General features: G+C 30.2%; 1 protein-coding gene across 6 annotated transcripts in view; it reads right to left on the bottom strand.

The window, feature by feature from the left end:
* LOC111688804 overlaps positions 1-19,130 on the bottom strand; it is a 44,163-nt gene extending 25,033 nt beyond the window's left edge. For 3 of the 6 annotated variants that reach the window (XM_046945468.1, XM_046945469.1, XM_046945470.1), the window contains exons 1-3: positions 18,460-19,130; positions 11,763-13,190; positions 6,808-11,396 (exon numbers count right to left, since the gene is read on the bottom strand). In XM_046945468.1, the coding sequence (XP_046801424.1) occupies positions 6,808-11,396; positions 11,763-13,155 (5,982 nt within the window). In that variant the 5' untranslated portion in view covers positions 13,156-13,190; positions 18,460-19,130. The remainder of the gene's footprint in view (positions 1-6,807; positions 11,397-11,762; positions 13,191-18,459) is intronic. The other 3 variants (XM_046945472.1, XM_046945473.1, XM_046945471.1) reach the window with 2 other exon arrangements.
* Between the last annotated feature and the right edge of the window lie 335 nt (positions 19,131-19,465).

The raw sequence follows: 19,465 nt of genomic DNA, 5'->3' as shown, positions 1-19,465 counted from the left end.
AAGCTGAGTTCCTCTGCTTCGAAATAATATAATTTATTTCAAATCATCAAGATCATCAAGAAAGAATTGGAAATCTTAAAGAAAATTTGTCACAAAAAAGTAGTTAAAAGTTTTTGAGTCGAAAATGAAATATTTTTATATGTAATTTCTTTTTCCTTTTTCTCTAAGTGATACCAATATTAGCATTATAAAATACATATAAATATTTTAAATATTCGTTTGTAGTCCTTTAAACTTTGAAATCCTTTTACAAGGTCATAAAAATCGGAGTGCACAATTCCGTAAGTGGAATTTATTTTCACATGCTTATCAACTTTTCCATGTGTGAATGCTTTTTTCAAAATTGTTACAGGGTTTATATGGAGAAAATTATTGTTAAAAGCAATAATAACATCTAGTTTCCATTTATTCGAATAACCGAATAATTTTTAATTATCCGATTATTAACCGGCTAACGTAAAACCTCAAATAATTATTTGTCGAATAAACCGAATAAGACAAAAACCCGAATAATTGAATACTCTAATACGTATGCATGTATTACAAAGGGACGTAAATATATTTAACTGAACTTTAAAGTAAATATACATAAATAAACCAGTATTATCACCCAGCAGTTCGATAAAGAGTCAATGCATACGAAATAGACAGTAATTACCACTAATAGTTAACCACCTGGATGATTGTAATTCGTATGTTTTGTAATCGAGAATGAAGACAATCGCCACTTTAGTGTCCTTTGTAAGAGGCTCCAATTCGCATGTTTTGGGCCATTCATCAAGAATAAAAGTAAATCGTCACTATCCTAGAACACGTCCATGTTCTAGTTTTACAGCAAGAAAAGTAGCGTCAGTTAAATAGTTAGTAATGTGACTGACTTCCAAGAACCCATTCTTTTGACTATTTTTGACTGTCTTTTTGTAGGGTGTAGAATGACAATTGACTTCCTCGTAGGACAAGCCCATGTTAAAATGGTTGGTCACCAGGGTAGTCAGGTGGCTAGGGGTCACCACAAGTGGTAGGTTAAGTGGTCAGTTCGGGACTGTCCCGTCGAACTGTTGGTCATGTATATAAATATGAATAAAATATGTGCGTTTAAGTGATTTTCGGAAGTGGACCTTATATGGGAGCTATTATCAATTATGGACCGATCAGGAAAAAATAAAATACTTTATTCCGATAGTTTTATTATTCAAAGAAATATATGCGTTTAGGTGATGCGAAAAAAAAATTTGCAGAGAATATTATCAAGATAACTATTATCAAGATAGATGGGAGCTATGGCCTATAATGGAACGATTCGAAAAAAATAGTAGAATGTATGTATGTAAAGAAAACATATTCAAGTCTAATTTTATCCCCATAACTTCATAATACAATGAAATATGTGCGTTTATGTGATTTTCGGAACCGATACAGATACAATTTTGTGTTGATACCGATATATTTGAGGGAGTTATTAACGATAAACTAATTTTTGGGAATATATACCTTTTTATGGAGTCTACGGTACATTTTGGATCAATTATTATGATATATATATACTTTGTACGGTTAAGATTAATATATCTTCGTGTTACACAATGTATATAATGATCTCTTGTATAATTTTGTTTTTGTCGGTTATGACTTTTTTTTTGCGAAAAGTGCTCAAAATGTACAGACATAAATATATATTCTATGTATAGGTAGTTGGTTTGTATTTACCTAGCACTTACTGGTCTTTTGACCTAGAAAAAAATTGTAAATTCTCCTTTAGTGGTAATTACTGTTCATAGATATACATACATACATACATACATACATACATACATACATACATACATACATACATACATACATACATACATACATACATACATACATACATACATACATACATACATACATACATACATACATACATACATACACACTTACTAACATGTAACACATGTAGGTATGTAAGTGAATTTAGTAGCAACTTGTTGTAATTAATATATGGTATTATTTATTACTTGAACATTTTATTTCATAAGATTTAAAATAGTTTAGAATATATTTTGAAACTTTTTCCATTACCAGTAGGGAGAAAAAAGTAAATAAAGTGCAATTTATTAAGCTTTTACTATACATATCGTCAACTAAAATGCAAAAAGGCGTAAGAACTAAAAAATTTAAAACAGACTTTTGGATTGAAACTACTGCATCAAAATTTTTAAAACTCTATTGTCAAAAACTTCGATTTTATTAAAACGAAATTCAAAAGGTTGTAACAACAAAAGGGAACAACACGGGAAGCAACATAATGACCAATGTCTAATGGTACTGTCACATTCAAACGTGTTTATTAATGTTGGGATATAAATATTGCAAAAAAATAGGTTTTAATAACAACAATATTTTTCATATTGTTTAGTATTTTATCTCTCCTGTAAAATTTTTAAAAGTGTTTTTATGCCATTTTGCATTTTAGGTGACGATATTAAGATAATTGAAGCATGAATGAGAATAAGGATGTAAAGACCACCTCGCCCAAATCGCGTTTTTCTAGAGTTTATCTGGTCTGTTTACATCTATCCTAAAAAATAAATTAAAAAATCCAACATTTTCGTCAAAATATTTAGCTTTAACAGCTGGTTTTTGTAACATTTCTAAATTGAGGTAAAAAAATTATCAATTAATTTTTGTTAAAAATTGTATAAATAGTTATTGTAATTGCATCAAATTTCCCATTTAAAAAATAAAAATCGACTTTTAGAAAGGCATGAAAATCTTAGCCCTGGTCGTGCTATGATTTTCATGCACTAAAAAATTAAAAATATGCGCTAAAAAAGTGAAAAAATATACACCAAAAATATTTCTTTGTGAAGGTCCACATCAACAGATATTCAAATCTTAAGTTTTTGACAACAAATATAGAGGTTTTTAAGGACTTTATGTACTATAATACCACATTGATGGAACCACGACCTCGAGAATGACAAATATAAAGACTAAGAAACAACTTTAAATAACTTTGAAAGTGAAAAGCTTGATAGCAATTCAAATAAAATTTTGTGAATGATTGTACCCAGGAAAAATTTTAGAACTTGTTCTAAACACTACTAGTTCTATAATGAGTGAAAACAGAAGCACTTCAGATTCTTAAACAACAGCCTTGGAACTAGTAGTGTCGCCATTACTTCTGGAACCCGTTCCTTAAAATATTGTTGTGTTCTTAAATTAATCTAATAGTTTTCAAAGAACTAGTTCTTTGAAACTAGTTATACATTGCTACAACACTAGTTCAATGGAACGCATAATAGTTCCGAAACAACTTTTTGAAATCTATTGAAAAAAAAAATAAAAATTTATAAATTTATGACAAATTCAAACAAAAATCATTGATTAAAGAACTAGTTCCAAAAGCGTTCCAAAGATCGAGTGTCGACTCCATAACGCTTCCTCAGAACCAGTTCCGAAGGGGACAATTTCGAACAAATATCATTGGAAGAGTTCAGGTTAACATCATGTGTTCTAGAACAAGTAGTAGAACTAATACAATTTTTTCTGGGTATTTTTGTATATATTATATTTCTTCCCAATTTTATCGTTTGGTAATGTTTTTAAGTGATTTATGTGAGAGATCTTATAACAAAATTTCATCAAGTTATATTTTTATATGGACACACAGATGGACAGACTGAGAAATTGATACTGAACCGATACTTAAGGACCTTTCGTACTATTGTGGTTTTGTGGTTTGTGAATCCAATACGGTCCTTATAACCTAAGATCGCCATAATTGCCTTATGGTAGTCGGTAAATATGTATGTTTGGAGTCATATTTATTCCATACCAATTTATACATTCCGTTATTGCTCAAACTTCTGCCTGGAAGCTAGTGCTGTGATTAGGCAGACGGTAATATATATCTGTTTCAGGGTCTTCAATATAAAACCCAAAGCCCGTCTTGCACCCCGGTTTAGAGCCAGCCTATGGGAGTTTGCAATAATATTCCTCTTGACATGTCATTAGAGTTTCCGTCATATTCTGTATCTAACATGCAATGGGACACGTCCGATGTTTGTGTATAGCCTTTTAATGTGATCAGTATACATTGATAGCGTGTGCTATAACTATGTTTGTATGTTTGTATGCTTCAATAATAGTAGTGCTCATGACGCTACTTATACCCAAGCAGCATGTACTATGAAATCATAAGTTCGAATTAGAAAAACTCGTTTCGTCTACTCGGTATAATCGATCCAGTAGTGATCGATAAAATAATTATCAGAAGTAGCATTGTATAGTCAATTATTTACCGATTTCATAAAAAATATTTATGTAAAACTTATTTTTGCCGAATTTCATTGCTATATCTGAATTTTAAATAATTTAAGTATTTTTCTTTATATGCATGTATATCAATTATTTGGTATAGAGATCTGGTTATTAATTTCATTCCATTTTCTTCACTATATTGAAATTTTTAAACTTTCAGAGATCATTAAAGATATTTTGTGATGGGTCAATATATGCAAAGGGTAAGGTCAATTATAAGACAATTATCATAAAATTTTATAAAGGGTTTCTATAAAACTAATGTTGTTGTAGAATCGCGTCGTTATAACTAATCGGTCGACAATTACTCACAAAATTATTTTAATACTTAATACCCCAGAAAAAGTAATTACTTAATAAAAAGCTAATTAAATCTCTTTTTTTACTATTTTTTATTATCATGTTTACTCATTATTCGCAATCAAATAAAGTACCTTCTTCTATATGAGATTAAAAGAAAATAATGAATCAGATCTTCTAAGTAATGTTGTCGGAAAGTAGTTGTCCAATTTTGAAATTTGAAAAGATATTGTTGAGTAAGTACCAGTCATAACCAGGCTTTTACTGAGACTGTCTTAAAAATGTTAACAAAAAAACTTTGATTAAAACCATATCTCTCGTTCCATAATTGACCACATCCCTCAAACACATCGAGCCCTTTATTCAAAATGGACGTAAGCGGCTTGATTTTCGATTTTCGTGTTTTTTTCGATAATTTAGGTCTATTTGCATCATCTCTGAAAATTTCATAGCAATAGATCCAATGGTTTCAACTTTACAAGAAAAAGAAAAAAAAACGTAAGTACATATTTATTTTCTGTTTATGAATTTTGTAACGGCAAGGTGTCGGTTACGTCTAAATTTTGTTTTAAAATATATTAAATTGATAGACAAGTTTGAACAAATTAACGTATTAATTTATTCAGATATATTACAATTATATATCTGAGTATGATTGTAATAAATTCATGTAATTATCACTATACCATTACAATTTATGTGATAAAAATTATAATTTTCTATAATTTTTTATGAATTTAATTCATTCTTATTACATTACATTTATGTTATTTCCATTTAACCAACTCTTATATTTGGTTGTAAATTTGTGGATTTCGGAAGGCGGACCTATATATGGACTCTAAATGAATCAATAGTCCCAGAATTTACTTATTTATTCGATATATGGCGAATTGTACTACAATGTATGGATATTAATGTGGACATCAGGGTGTTTTTCAGAATGGTCTTTAATGAGGTGTTTGGTCAATTGTGGACCGAGGTCTATAGAATTTAAACGCGTTATTAATTTTAAAAACAAATGTTTTTTGTAGAATTTCATCATACCTTTTTAATTTTTGAAAGATTTATTAACTATAAACTTATTTTCTATATGGAAAAAATCCATATATGGAGACTAGGGTCAAATATTGCCTGATATCTGTAATACTTCCCAACATAATTTACAGGTATATATAACCGACTTCTGCAAAATTTTATAACGATGTTTTGACTATTTCCCGGGGGGTACTTGTATTGAGGCTAAGTGAAATCATGAACCGTTTTTGCCCATTATAAACACAAAACAATATTTGTCATCAATAAGCATCTTTAGAGAATTTCATCACTCTAGCTCATAACGTTCGGAACCTATCCCGTTTTTAACAAAAAGTCTGACTTACAGACATCGCTAGATGATCTTAAAATCTTATAAAAAAGTATTTATTACACTATTAAATTTCAGATTTATACAAATTATATAAAGATATACACAAAAAAAAATTTTTTTAAACAGAGTATTTAGACGTTACCGCCTCAACATTGTTTATATCACAAAAATTTGTCTCGGCAAAAAAGATGTAAGCGACAAAAATATCGGATATAGCGTCACTATAAAATCGAAACAAACTGCATCCCATATTTTAGATGTAATAGTATTTATTAACGGAGTTTTGGAGTAATGCTTTGTCCTACTTCGAAGATAATTAAAAAATGCTCTCCTGTAAAATTTTGTTTTTGTCGGTTACGTCTTTCATATTTTCATATTTTTCAAAAACAGAAAAACAATTTTAGGATTATGTCAATTTTATAGTTAATGAACGACATGTACAACATTTCTACTCTATTCAATTAGGGAAAATGTTTTCAATATGTTAAGTATACATGTTGCATTTAACAGGTGTTGTAAACACCTGACAGTATGAATAACAAGAACTCTTTTCTATTACAACAAAAATGATATATCTGTTTTCTCGATTTTCTCAATTACATGTATGTTTAAGAAGATTATTAATTATATACTCTGACAAAGAAAACTAAAATTAATATTCATTTAGTGGATGCAACAAATTAGAGAGTTGAAAAATATTATTTTACAGTTGCCACAAAAATACAAAACAACTAAAACTATATTAATTATAATTAACTTTAATTATATGTATGTATGTTTAGGATGGATTTATTAAATGTTTTTCATATTAACATTTATTTCATTTAACATACCTGTGGTGTACGATTGTCATCTGTTGTAGCCGGTGCCGTCGAATAGTTACACTGGCACCCCTCCTCACAGCACAAACGTACCAATTCATGTTCACCGCACGTGCAGGGTTCTTCGTCTTCTTCGTCGTAAGCACAATCCTCGCGTATCAAAATAATATAATCGGCTTCGAAAAATTCATTACGCGTCTCATCGAACACGACACGATTTTTACGTGTAGGAGGCGGACGATTTGGTTTCTTGAGTAAACCACGTAATTGACCGTTTACTTCACGCATTTTGAATTGTGTCGTTTGTTGATGTTGTTTTTGTTTGTGTAATTCTACGGCTTCTGTTTCGGTTAGTGATACTACGGGTATCACGATATTTGTGTCAATTGAAAATAAACGCTCACGATCGCGATCTATTTCTTGTTCCGATTGCTGTTGACAATTAATACAATCGCACGGAGACGAATTAGTTGAACTTATGGAAACTAAATCGTCATCTATTTCGTTAGCAACGTCTGTTTCAATAGCTGTTCTATTTGTTTCTGTTGTAACAGTGGAAGAGTTATTAGCCTGAAATGGTTCGTGTTGCTGTAACTCTGTTTGTGTTTGGTTTATATATAGTAGTTCGTCATAGCAGTAGGGTGGTATTTCCTGTGGATCGACTAAATTTGTTGCATATAACAGATATTGCTGTTGTTGTTGTTCGGTTGGTAACACGTGCGTTATTTGACGATTAGGCGAGTTGTTATAGTTGTTGTTGTTGTTGAGGGAAGTAGATAAATGATTTAAATATAAAAAATCACTGAACCGTTGTGTATCAAATTCTGATAAAGTTGCAGTTAAGGGAATAAGGGGAATTGTTGCTGTGGTAGTTGTTAAATTTCCGCTTGTTCCTGTTAAGGGTTTAATAGATTTATATATTTCCGGTTTCGTTGGCACAAATGCACTTTTATATTCATTTAGTTGAGAATCCGAATCCGATGTTGGAAGTGTTGCTTTTGATAGAGGTGGTGGGGGTAGTGGCGATAAAGGCGAACAACTTTTTGTTGCAGTTGGTTTTAAAATGAATTCTTTTTCCTCTTGTTGCTGTTGTAGCAGTTGTTTTGTTTTTACAATGTGTTGTAAATTTAAATTACAACGTTTTGAAGGTGATGGTTTTTGTAAAATTTCCGTTTTGTCAATATTTTCTGTGGAAAACCTTAAATTAAAAGAATTTTCAATAACAATTCTTTGTTGTTGCTGCTGCCCCTCTTGTTTATGTGTTAAGTCAAGTTTTGCCAAAAGATTTGTTGAGTACTGAGAATGTTGGTGCTTTTGTTGTAATTGTTGTGCTGGTTGTTGTGACAGGCGCACTATTTTCTTGCTGACATATTCCTGTGGTGAATTTCGCTTATTTCCTTTAACATTTTCATCAGTTTCTTTGTTATTTGATACGTTTTCTTTTTGATTTTCTGTATCCTTTGCTTCGTTTTCTACTTCGTTAACTTTTTCTACTTGTTCGTTCCTTAGGTTTAAAATTGGCTTTTGTTTCTTTGGATTTGTATTAATTTCAATTATCCCTTTTTGTTTGTGTTCGTTTGTGTGTAATAACGACGACCTTTCTAAAGTTGTTTCATAGTCTGCTTGAAGTTTGTTAGCCTTCGTTAACGTCGTTATCGTCGACGTCGATGTATTCGTCTCCGACTTTGAGCTTGTATTTGTATTCGTATTAAACACCCCCTCTGGATTGTTGTTGTAGGGAATAAATAAATTGTCCTTTGGTATCTCCTTTGAATGTCTTGCTATTTCTGTTTTCAAGGATTCTGATTCAATGGTTGTTGTTACTGCATTAGTTTGTTTATAGTTATCGAATTGGGTTGTTGTTGTGGTGGTTGTATCATAACGTGTACGAAATTGTTGATGTTGTTGTAGTAAACGTTTTAAACGTTGACTAGCCTCGAATTCCTCAAGATTTAACTGCTCCTCTTCCACTTGCTTCTCCTTTTCTAACAGCAATTGCTGCTGATTATGGTGGTTGTTGTTAGTAGTTGTAGTTGGAGTAGGTGTTGCATGCAATAGTTGATTGTTATTAATGTTTTGGTTTGTTTCATTTAATCTTTTAAGACCCTTATTGAGGTTAAGTATATTTTGAACGTTATCTTGATTGTGTACACTTTCCGTTTTATTCAAAATGGGATTATTGCGATTTATGTTTATCGCCAGGGATTTTATTTGAATATTATTCTCTAATACAACTTGGTCAGCAGTAGTATTAGTAATATTTTTGAATTTTTCACTTTGTAATACACATTTTTCACTTGTTAAGATAAATCTTTGGCAACTTTCTTTAAATAAATCTTTATCATTTTCATTATTTAATACATTTATTTCTTTTGCACTTATTGAAATATTTTCTACATTTTCTTTATTATTTTTTATTTCATGGTAATGATTCTCACTTTTAGAAACTTTGGTAAAATTATCTTTTTTACTTTTTTCTTGTATAAAATTTTTATTTTGAAAATTTTCACTATTCTTTGTTTCTTGAATTGTATTGTGTAGCAGACATTGATTTTTGTATTCGCGTTTTTGTTTATCTATTAAGATTCTTTGTTCGAATAAATCACCATCACAATCGCAAACGCAGCAGCAGTCATTATTATCATTGAAGTTTACTTCTTCGTGTTTTTCTTGCGATTCTCTTTCTGCCGTTTTTAGCTGTCGTCCTTTATGGCTGCCCCCAACATGCTTTTCGTTACAGGTTCCATATGTTTTTTCTAATACCCTCCTCGCAAATTTACAGTTACATTCACATTCATCATCAACATATTTATTTTTGTTGCTCCTGCTGTTATACTCTTTTTTTGTTTCTTCTCCTTGCTCCTCTTTCTCTTCGTTTTGTACTTTTTGTATTTCGTTTTCCCCCTGGTCGTCGTTACCTTGTCGTCTCGTCGTCACCACCTGGCCTTCGTTTTTTGTTGGCCATACAAATGTTAAATACAACAACGGTTGGGAATACTTTTCTCCAGTATAGATTTTTTCATTACAATCAAATTTTAATTCATTATCGAAATTTTCGATATTTTTAAATTTCTCGCAAGAGTTTTCCTTTGGATACTGGGTTTGAAATTTGACTCCTTCTTCGTCGTTCCTCTTTAGCTGTGACTTTTGGGCGTCTGGCTCTTGTTGGTTTGTTGAATTTGAATGTTTAGGTGTTGACAAATTTTCAATTTCCAAAAATTGTGTATCCTTTAATTTCACAATTTCTTGATTTTCTAAAAACTTCGAATGCTTTAAAGTACTTTGAGGCTCAACTTTAATTGGAAAAGTTGTCTGGCCTGCGTGTGAATCATTAATGCCATTGTCTGCCTTTAAATTTTTATTATATAAATTATTTTCATTAATTTTATTTGAATTTTCATTAAAATTTACTTGTTTTTCACTGAAATCACAATTTTCTATTGATTTTATTGCACTTGAGACACTTTCAATTGAATTGAGTTGTTGTTTATTTGAATTTAAATTAGAATTGAATTTGAAATTAGATTTTTGCAATTTTTCTTTTTCATTTTGATTTTGTGTAGAATTCAATGTGTATATGATGTCCTCGTCTGCTGATGGTTTTAGACATTTTGCAAAATCCCTTAACGTATACGCACTGGTGAACTGGTCTTGTGTTCGTTCTATTTGTTCTTGTTGTTGTCGTTGCGAATGGTGGCAATTATTTTTATGCTCAGTACTTTTTTGTACATGTCTGAGTGTATGTTTTTGTTGTGTATTTGTCGTAGAACAGGAGGATATGGAAGCATTAGCTGTATCAGCAGCAGCAGTATTGTTTGTGTTGACACTCTGACTCGGATTGTGACTCTTTTGGATTTTGTTTTGGGTTTGTGGTGAAATATTTTCGATCGATGACGATGAGCAAATTTTATTTCTTTTAATATTTTCTAATGGCACTCTAGTTGTCGCTGTAGTTGTTTTTGTTGTTGTTTCTGCTGTCAATGTTCTGACACTACAACTGTTTGGAATTTGACACGTCTCTTTTGGTTGTAGAACTGCGCATGTCTCGTGCTGCTCTTTACTGTTATTTTTACTGTTTTCGTTGTAATTTGAATTAACATTTATACACGTAACTGGTGTTTTCGTTGTCGTTTCATTCACCTCATCCACCATCAGAATGTTTGTATTGTCGTTGTTGTTATAGTGTATGGGTATGGGTTTGTCGTTGTCGACTACATTGCCGTTGCCATCGTCAACACTCTGTATTTCATTCACTTTTTCAAATGTTTTTATTACTTTTGATGTTTCTATTGCTTCTACTACTTTTGCTTCTGTATGCTCCAATACAGCTGTTGTTGTTTTTGGTAAAATCTCTTTACTCTCTAATAAGTTTTGTTCTTCTAACGTTTCGTTTAAATCACAATAGATGAGATTTTCAAAATTACACTGCTTTTCAATGTTGTTGACATGTATTTTCGTGTCTGAATAAGTTTGTTGTTGTTGATGATGATGATTTTGAATTGAATTATTGTTTAGAGATTTGTCATTAAGTAGTGCATTTAAAGAGGTTTCATTGCGTTCTAATTTGTTGCATTTGTCTTCATCATATAACATCATATTTTCTGTTATAAAATTAAAAAATAAACAGAAAAATATGTAAACATTAAATTAACAAAAAACATAACTGAAAAAAATTAAACATAAGATAATTATATACTAGTTATTATTTAGTGTGGTCTCCGGTAGGTTAGTGTTCTTGTCTGATAGTCCGAAGATCATGGGTTCGATTTCCGTCTGAGGCACTGGAAAAGATATATAGAGGCCCATGTAAATTTCGGATTTAATGTAGATATATAAAATCTGAACACCTGCAGATTTCAGGGTGGCGCCAGGGTGGTAAGTTTATAAGCTTTTGCTAATCGGTACCTCAGTCACTTAAAAGTCTTAATAAATATGTATATGAATTCAAAATAGTTTCTTTTTCTTACCTAGTCTATCACATACGCTTTTTGTATCATCACTTAAATCTATCAAATCGTTGCATTCGGGAACACTTTTATTTAAATTTTCATTTTCTAACTTTACAGAATTTAAAAATTTTTCAAAATTTTCCAAAACACTATCAATTGGACTATTGTAAAACGGCAAAGCAGCATTTTCGATTACATTTCCAAGTGGGGCTTCAAATCGCTCACTATCACAGCAGGGAGAGAAACGTTTTTGCTCTCCCAAAAAAGTGGTTAATTCAGCTATTGTGAAATTGTTGTTCCCACTGTTTTCATATCCGTTTTGTAGTTGTTTTCTTGATTCTTCTTGTTCGCGCTCATTCTCGCATGTTAAGCGAGAGCACTCAACCGTTACAAAACTGTTTGTATTCGAAATAACATTATTGTTATTATTATTGCTACTCATGTTGTTTTTTGTATGTTTGTTGTTGCTATTATGACAAGAACTACTACCACCATCGTCATCATCATTATCATGTAAAGTGGCACTAATACAGTCAGTATCGTTATTTAGGCTGCAACTATGTTTAGATGTCGGTATTTGCGGAAACATACCTTCACTGGCTACATCTCTCATCATGCCAATACCATGTTGAGAACTACAACTATTTCTACTACTATTTACATTCTGTAATGTTGTTGTTGCTGCCGTTGGTGGTAAAACAAAAGTATTAAGGTTGACATTATTTTGAATATTCGCCAACATTATGTCTTCAACTCGTTCTACATTGTTTTTATCAAAATGCAAAGCTTTGAATGTGGAGGCACTAGTGGTGGTGGCATCTGTGGTGTTTGAGGCATTCATTTCGGTTGTATCGCAGTCGGTGGTGGTGGTGTTGGTATTAGTTTCGCTGCAGTTATTGTAACATTTGTGGTGGCATTTGCAGTTGTATGTTGCAGGTACTTTACCCCATTCGGTGGTACTGCTATTTTCATTTCTTTTATAGTTGTAGTTATTGTCATTGTTTTGTTGCTGTTGTACTTGGGGCATTGTATTGTCAGCAATTGTCGTATTATTTTCAATTGCTGTCATTGCTAGTTCGTCATTAAGATTTTCATTATTATTTTTAATCATTTCTTTTATTTTATGCGGGGACGATGACGCCTTCTTTTGTGACATGAATTTTTCATCCACTTTGTTTTGTTGTTGCTGCTGAAGATCTGTCGTTTGTTGTTGTTGTTGCAGTTTGTACTTATTTGTTGTCATTTCACTTAAATCGTTTTTGATTGTTGCTGGTGTTACTTTTAAATTGTTAACAATGTTGTTTTCTTGTTGCTTAAATACTGATGACAACGACGATGTCGTTGAGTTTAAGGTTGATGTTTTTGTTGCTGCTGCTGTTCTGGTTAAACTCAATGAGTCCAATATATACATTTTTATTGGTTTATTTTATTCCATTTATATTCCAACTGTAAATATAAAAATATATGTATAAATTAAAGTATTTTACTTCGACAAAGTTAGAAATTTATAATAAATACCAATAAACATAAAACAGTTGTCTGAAGGAGGGTTTGTTTTCTTGGAAACTTTTCCCCTAAGTTTAAATAAAATTAATTATTTTATTTATCGCTTTTCAAGCTTAATTGGAAAATATACACGCTTGACTGATTATTTTGAAATACGTTAATTTTTAACAATAAGTTTATATTTGATATTTTCAGGAATGAGCTGGTTACTTTATTCTTAAATTCACAAATATTATACAAAATTTCATAAAGTCTTAAGACCTTATTCATAAAGAAAAGTGTTCATATTTCTAACAGTTTTTCTAAAAAGGATTATATTTAATATTATATATATTTTGACATGTTTATCCGATTTTAATCATTTTAGACTATGTCCCTATATGTTGTAGTTTGACAAGATTTTATTTCATATATTATGGTTTTAAAACAAGAATAATTATATCAAAAAATGTTCTCGAGTCAAGGATATCTTAAAAACGGTATCTCCCATTTTCATTATTCCTTTATTAAAATTTCTTTAAAGTATCAACAATCCAGCAGAATCTTTACATACCCGGTAAGTAGGCAAGTAATATTGGTGAAAAGAGTAAATACTTACTTTTTGGGTGAATAACTACTTATTTTTGTTACACGATGACCAAAAAAATAACTGATTACAAATCTGCTTACCAGAGTTTTCCGGATTTAAAATTGGTTTTACAGTTATTTTTCATGTTTGATAGTCTATTCTCTTACTCAATGCCCCATTAAAAAGCAGTTTTATCATTCTATCTGGAATGGTTTTCACACAAATATCAACATTTTTCAAAAAAAACTTCCAAAATTGACTACGGTTTGAAACACTAACTAATTCCTTAATAGACATACGCTATAGACAATTGACTACAGATTCAATTCAAAAAAAGTAATTTATTTTATTGATAACGATAACTCATTACCAAGTAATGTATGAAATAACTACATTTGCTACAATACTTATTACCAAAATTTTAAAATATTTTACTGGGACCATATAAAAAATCTGAGTTGGTATGCATAAAAAATCTTATTGTAGTAAACTAACCAATTTTACTTCTGCATAAGTTTATAAATTTTTAATTTTATTTTTAGATAATTAGATATTTAGTACTATGTAGATGTTAACAAAGTTTTCAGAATTACAAAAAAACTTTATTTTAGCTGTTTTTTAGATATATGGCGATGCTTTAGAAAAATATGTCTTCTCGCGGGTTCGTTAACTAATATAATTAATACGTATTTAAAAAAAACTAAATTAAAATAACTAAACTAAGTTAAAAAAAAACTCCACATAGGACTTTTGGAAAACTATTTTTTATTGAAAAGTTTTTCCAATTTTATGCACAGATCTGACGTTTCTTTTAAAATATGGGTATATTTGACCAACTATAATACCATGCGGATGTTAGCATTGCATCCATAACTTTACAAAATTGTAAAACTTTAAATACCTATACATTAAAAACTCGAACTACTTTTTCAAGTCCTTTGGGAGATTTTAGTATATTTTAATTTCCCGTTGGTTTCATTCAGGAAAGATTTTCTTGTTGCACATTGTAATCCAACCAAATGTTCTCGGTTTTTTGATACAGCTTATGGTTTATGTATGTAACCGGGTTTTCAGTGTAATTTTAACGCCCTGGTTAATTGATTTCAAAACAATATAAAACATGGATTTTTCCATTACTTATTTATGTTTTAGTTACTTAACTGGTATTTAAAATAAACCAATGTAAGAAAACATTTTTATAGTAGTACTATATAATTTAATATTCAAACAAATAACTAGTAGTAAATATGTACAAATTATTTAATTGCTTTCTTTTTGGCATAAGGTCTGTAAACTTAAGAAACATAAGATGTTCATAAGTAAGGTTACTTTATATTTTAATTACCGTAAAATTTTAAAGTGTTAAATTTTTGCAAAATGGTCAAAGTTGAAATCTAATTAAGACACAAACAGCCTATTTTCTACAAAGTTTGGTAATTAAACCAGTACATCAAAACATTAAGGGTTTTCAATTAAACGTTCAAAAGCCTTGTAAACCGTATACTATGAGCATTTTCTGTTGTATATGTCATAAATTAAAATTCACCTGTATCTACTCTTAAAATGGTACTTTTTTCAAATTCTTACTTTTAAGGGGTAAAAATTATGATTTTGGATTTTTTTTAATCCTTTATAACTTTTTAACTAATAAATATAATACCACTTTTTTTGTAAATGTTTTGGTCTTCTACAATTATAATATTAGCTGTTAAAGAACGAAAACTTTCTCTCTAATATGGAGATAAATTATAACGCACATTATATATACACGGGCCTTATTGAATAATATTTTTCAAGAGAGAAAATTTCCGATACCCAAATGGTACTTTCATAATGTTAAACCGATAAACATACATTTTGATATACAGGATACTGACTGATCCTGGAAAGTGGAAAGCTTGATAGCAATTCTAATAAAATTTGGTGAATGAATGTATTTTTGTATAAATTATATATTTTCTGAATTTTATCGTTTGGTAATGTTTTAAAATGAACTATAGACGTGAGAGAGATGTAAGAACAAAATTTAATCAAGTTATCTTTTTATATGGACACACAGATGGTCAGACTCAGAAATTGATACTGAACTGATACTTTAAGCACCAATATTTTGGACGTTACAAGATCAAAATACCTTTTGCACTATTGTGGTTTTAAAAATTAAATAAAACTATTGTCCATTTTACAATCGATGTTGTACTGTTGTATCGTAATATGTCGTAATTTTTTTATAATTGATGTTTTTTTATTCAAAAAAATATATTTTATACAACGATACAACATCGATTGTGAATTGGACATATGTAAAATTGAATTTCATAGAATCTAGTAATTTGTTCTTAAATTGAAATTTGTTGATATTTATTTAAAAAAAAATCGAAATATGTAACTACCAAATTTGTTGTAAAAAATGTGAAATACAGAGACAAAAAATAATTTGTTTTAAAAAAATTAAAAAAAAAAATATTTTCTGAAGATCCCAAATAACTTTGTGACCAAATCTTCAATCATTTTGTCAGACATGCTTTCGGAAAGCTATCTACACGCAGAGAAAAAACATGATTGTGGTAACTATATTCTAAGAGCAACATATTATGATTAAAATTATGATAAAAAAATATGGTTATTGTAACAATTTTTAAATATCATATTTGATTAAATACAGTTGAAATATTTCATAATAATATATTTTATTTACCATAATATTGTTTATGTATAACAATGTGATCATAATTTCGTTAAAAATATGGATCGAAATATAATTTATTTTGATTACTGAATCAGTAAAATAGTGTTTTTAAAAATATACACTTATTTCAATTTGGTACACAAAGACATGATTACATTATTCTATATAAAGTGAAATACTTATACATTTAATGCTATAAACCAAATGAGAATTATTTGAACTCATTTATTGTCGCGTAAAAGAATACATAAAGTTAATTATTATTTATTTATAACAACATAACATATAATGGTTATATGGAAGTTTAAATGGTTGTAAATAACATAATATGTTTTCATTGTAACCATTATTTAGTTAATGAAAAAATAATTATGTGTCAGTGAATCATACTCAAATTTATAATTGCCATGAAGATGAAAATGATTACAGTAACAACAATATTATTTAAATCGAATAAAAATAACAATTATATGCTACATCATGCTACTGACTACCAAATTCCAGAACCGTGCATTTCAAGGAACTTCCGGTATAGTTTAATTTGTTATTATAATGAATTGACACCTGATAGCGTTGAAAGCTTAAATGTGTATACAGATGGCTCTAAAACAATTAAAGGTGTTGGCGGGGGTATATTCATTGAAGAATTCGGGACGAAAATCTCTTCCCGACTCAACGACGAATGTACAATTTTACAGGCTGAAATCTCAGGTACTATCAGATATTCAACAGGGATATCAGAATCTATACTGACAGTCAAGCCGCCATAAAATCCCTGATAGGTGTGTATTCTACATCAGAACTTGTCCAAGAATGCCGGGCGTCTCTAAATGAGATGGCGAGACATTCAAGAATTACCCTCGTTTGGGTCAAAGGGCACGGGGATATAACTGGCAATACTACTGCTGACATTTTGGAAAAAGCCGGTACGAGGATGTCCATACTGGATATAGACCAGTTTTGTTGTGTCCCCTTAACGGTCATCAAGAAACAGGAACGGTGGTCTCAGGAGCACACCTGCTCGATCGCTAGGCTACTGTGGCCTCGTATGGATTCTCATAAAACATCCTACATTATAGGGCTAAAAAGAATGTATCTTAGCGCTCTGTTATCGATTCTTACCGGTCATTTAAAGTTCGGAAACCATGCTAGACGTATCGGTATTCCATATAATGACTTTTGTAGGAGCTGTCATAATGAGGAGGAAGAGGAATCAATTATCCATCTTCTGTGTAACTGTCCGGCCCTGCAATCGTTCCGGCATCAGGCGCTGGGCTCGTCTCACTTCTCTGATCTATCTGATCTATCAGATGTTCAACCTGGGTGTATACTAGCATTCTTGAAATTTTCAAAGTGGGTGTGTAACTAATTACACACTACGATCTTTTGTTTCTTGAAACATAGTCTTGGCCTTATCTTTATGCGCTATTATTATTATTATTATTATTATTATTATTATTATTATTATTATTATTATCTCTATTATTATTATATGTATCTTCACTACAGTCCATATCACTATTTTTCCTTCCAAATATTTTCTCCCTAATCTTTTTCTCTTTACAGACGTTACAAAAGGACCTTAAAGGACCCAAGTAAAGACTTACTCTTGCCAGTAAGCAGTCTGCATAACCTAACCTAACCTATGCTTTTGATAACAATAAATTGTTACAGTGAACATAGTTTTGTATAGTAACCATGTTTTTTCTCTTCGTGTATTTAAAAACAGCAAAATCGTTACATTAATCCGTCTTGTTCATAATAACAAATCGGAGCAAGAAAAAACAATGTATGTAGTAAAGCTGTGTGTTACTATTGTTTTATTTCGAAAATTGCAAAAAATTGCATATATCTTCTTGTTAGCCACTGACATTTTTTTAATTCCCGATTACAAACAATTCTGAATTTATGTCAAAAAAATATTTAAATTTAATATCGATTAAACCACTTACCGCTTTATAATTTATTCCAATTTCGTATTTAGTATAAACGTAGAATTTTGTTTTCATTTCCATTTTTTAATTCACACACTATTTTTCGAAAAACAAAAACTCATTTGCATATTAATCCCATTCAAGGCTTTTCCACTTTGTTTCAAATATAGTTCTTATCAAAGTCATTCTTAAATTCAAACACTTTTTGAACAATTTTGTTTTCGGTGGGAATTTTTTTTACAACAATCAATTTATAATATCGAAACAAATGAGTGTAAATTTCGTAAACAACCACTTGTTTTTCATTTTCTTTTAAATTGCACTTGTTTCTTTGAATTCATTCATGATCATAAGAAAGCAGGTGCTAAATACAATACAAGTGAATTTATAAGGATACTTGTTTATTTTAAAGGACATTAATTTGCTCTCCGTAGTAAACTCTCTCACACTAATACAATTTTATATTTAGTTTCATTTATTAGGGGGTGATCATGTTATTTGTAATTTCTCGAGGGTTGTTACGCATGAGTAGCGTTTGCGCGTAAATTTCGACCGTACCGAAGATAAAATTATTGCTAAGAGTTGAACTGAGTTGAGCAGTTTTATGGAGTGAGAAATTTTTATTTTCTTTTAGATTTTCTCCACTCTCTTGTTTCTTTATCTTTATTTTTTAGTTTTAACCGTTAATATGCGTCCGTTCTCGAAGACATTTGAAAGTGAACTAAAATTAAAATGAATGATCGTAAAGTCTAACAGAAAAATGTCAAAACCTGGTAGGGAAAATTGCTTGTTTTTTTAAGGTCTTTTCATTGTTGTTTTCATTTCTGTTTTTTACTTCCAAACCATCTTTTCCTACAATGAGTATGTCTTGATTACTTTATGTATATGTATTTGCGGCAATTCAACTTTCGTACGTATGTATGTATATACTTGGTTACTCGTACTTAAATTAAAACATATACGAATTTAATTTTTATTGTTTAGTTTTGAGTTTATTTTGTTTTGCGTTCTGTTGGGTTCTAAA

Source organism: Lucilia cuprina, chromosome 3 (genome assembly GCF_022045245.1).
Source record: "Lucilia cuprina isolate Lc7/37 chromosome 3, ASM2204524v1, whole genome shotgun sequence".
NCBI lineage: Eukaryota > Metazoa > Arthropoda > Insecta > Diptera > Calliphoridae > Lucilia > Lucilia cuprina.
Note: the sequence above shows the minus strand (reverse complement) of the source record. Positions and strands in the feature narration are given on the sequence as shown.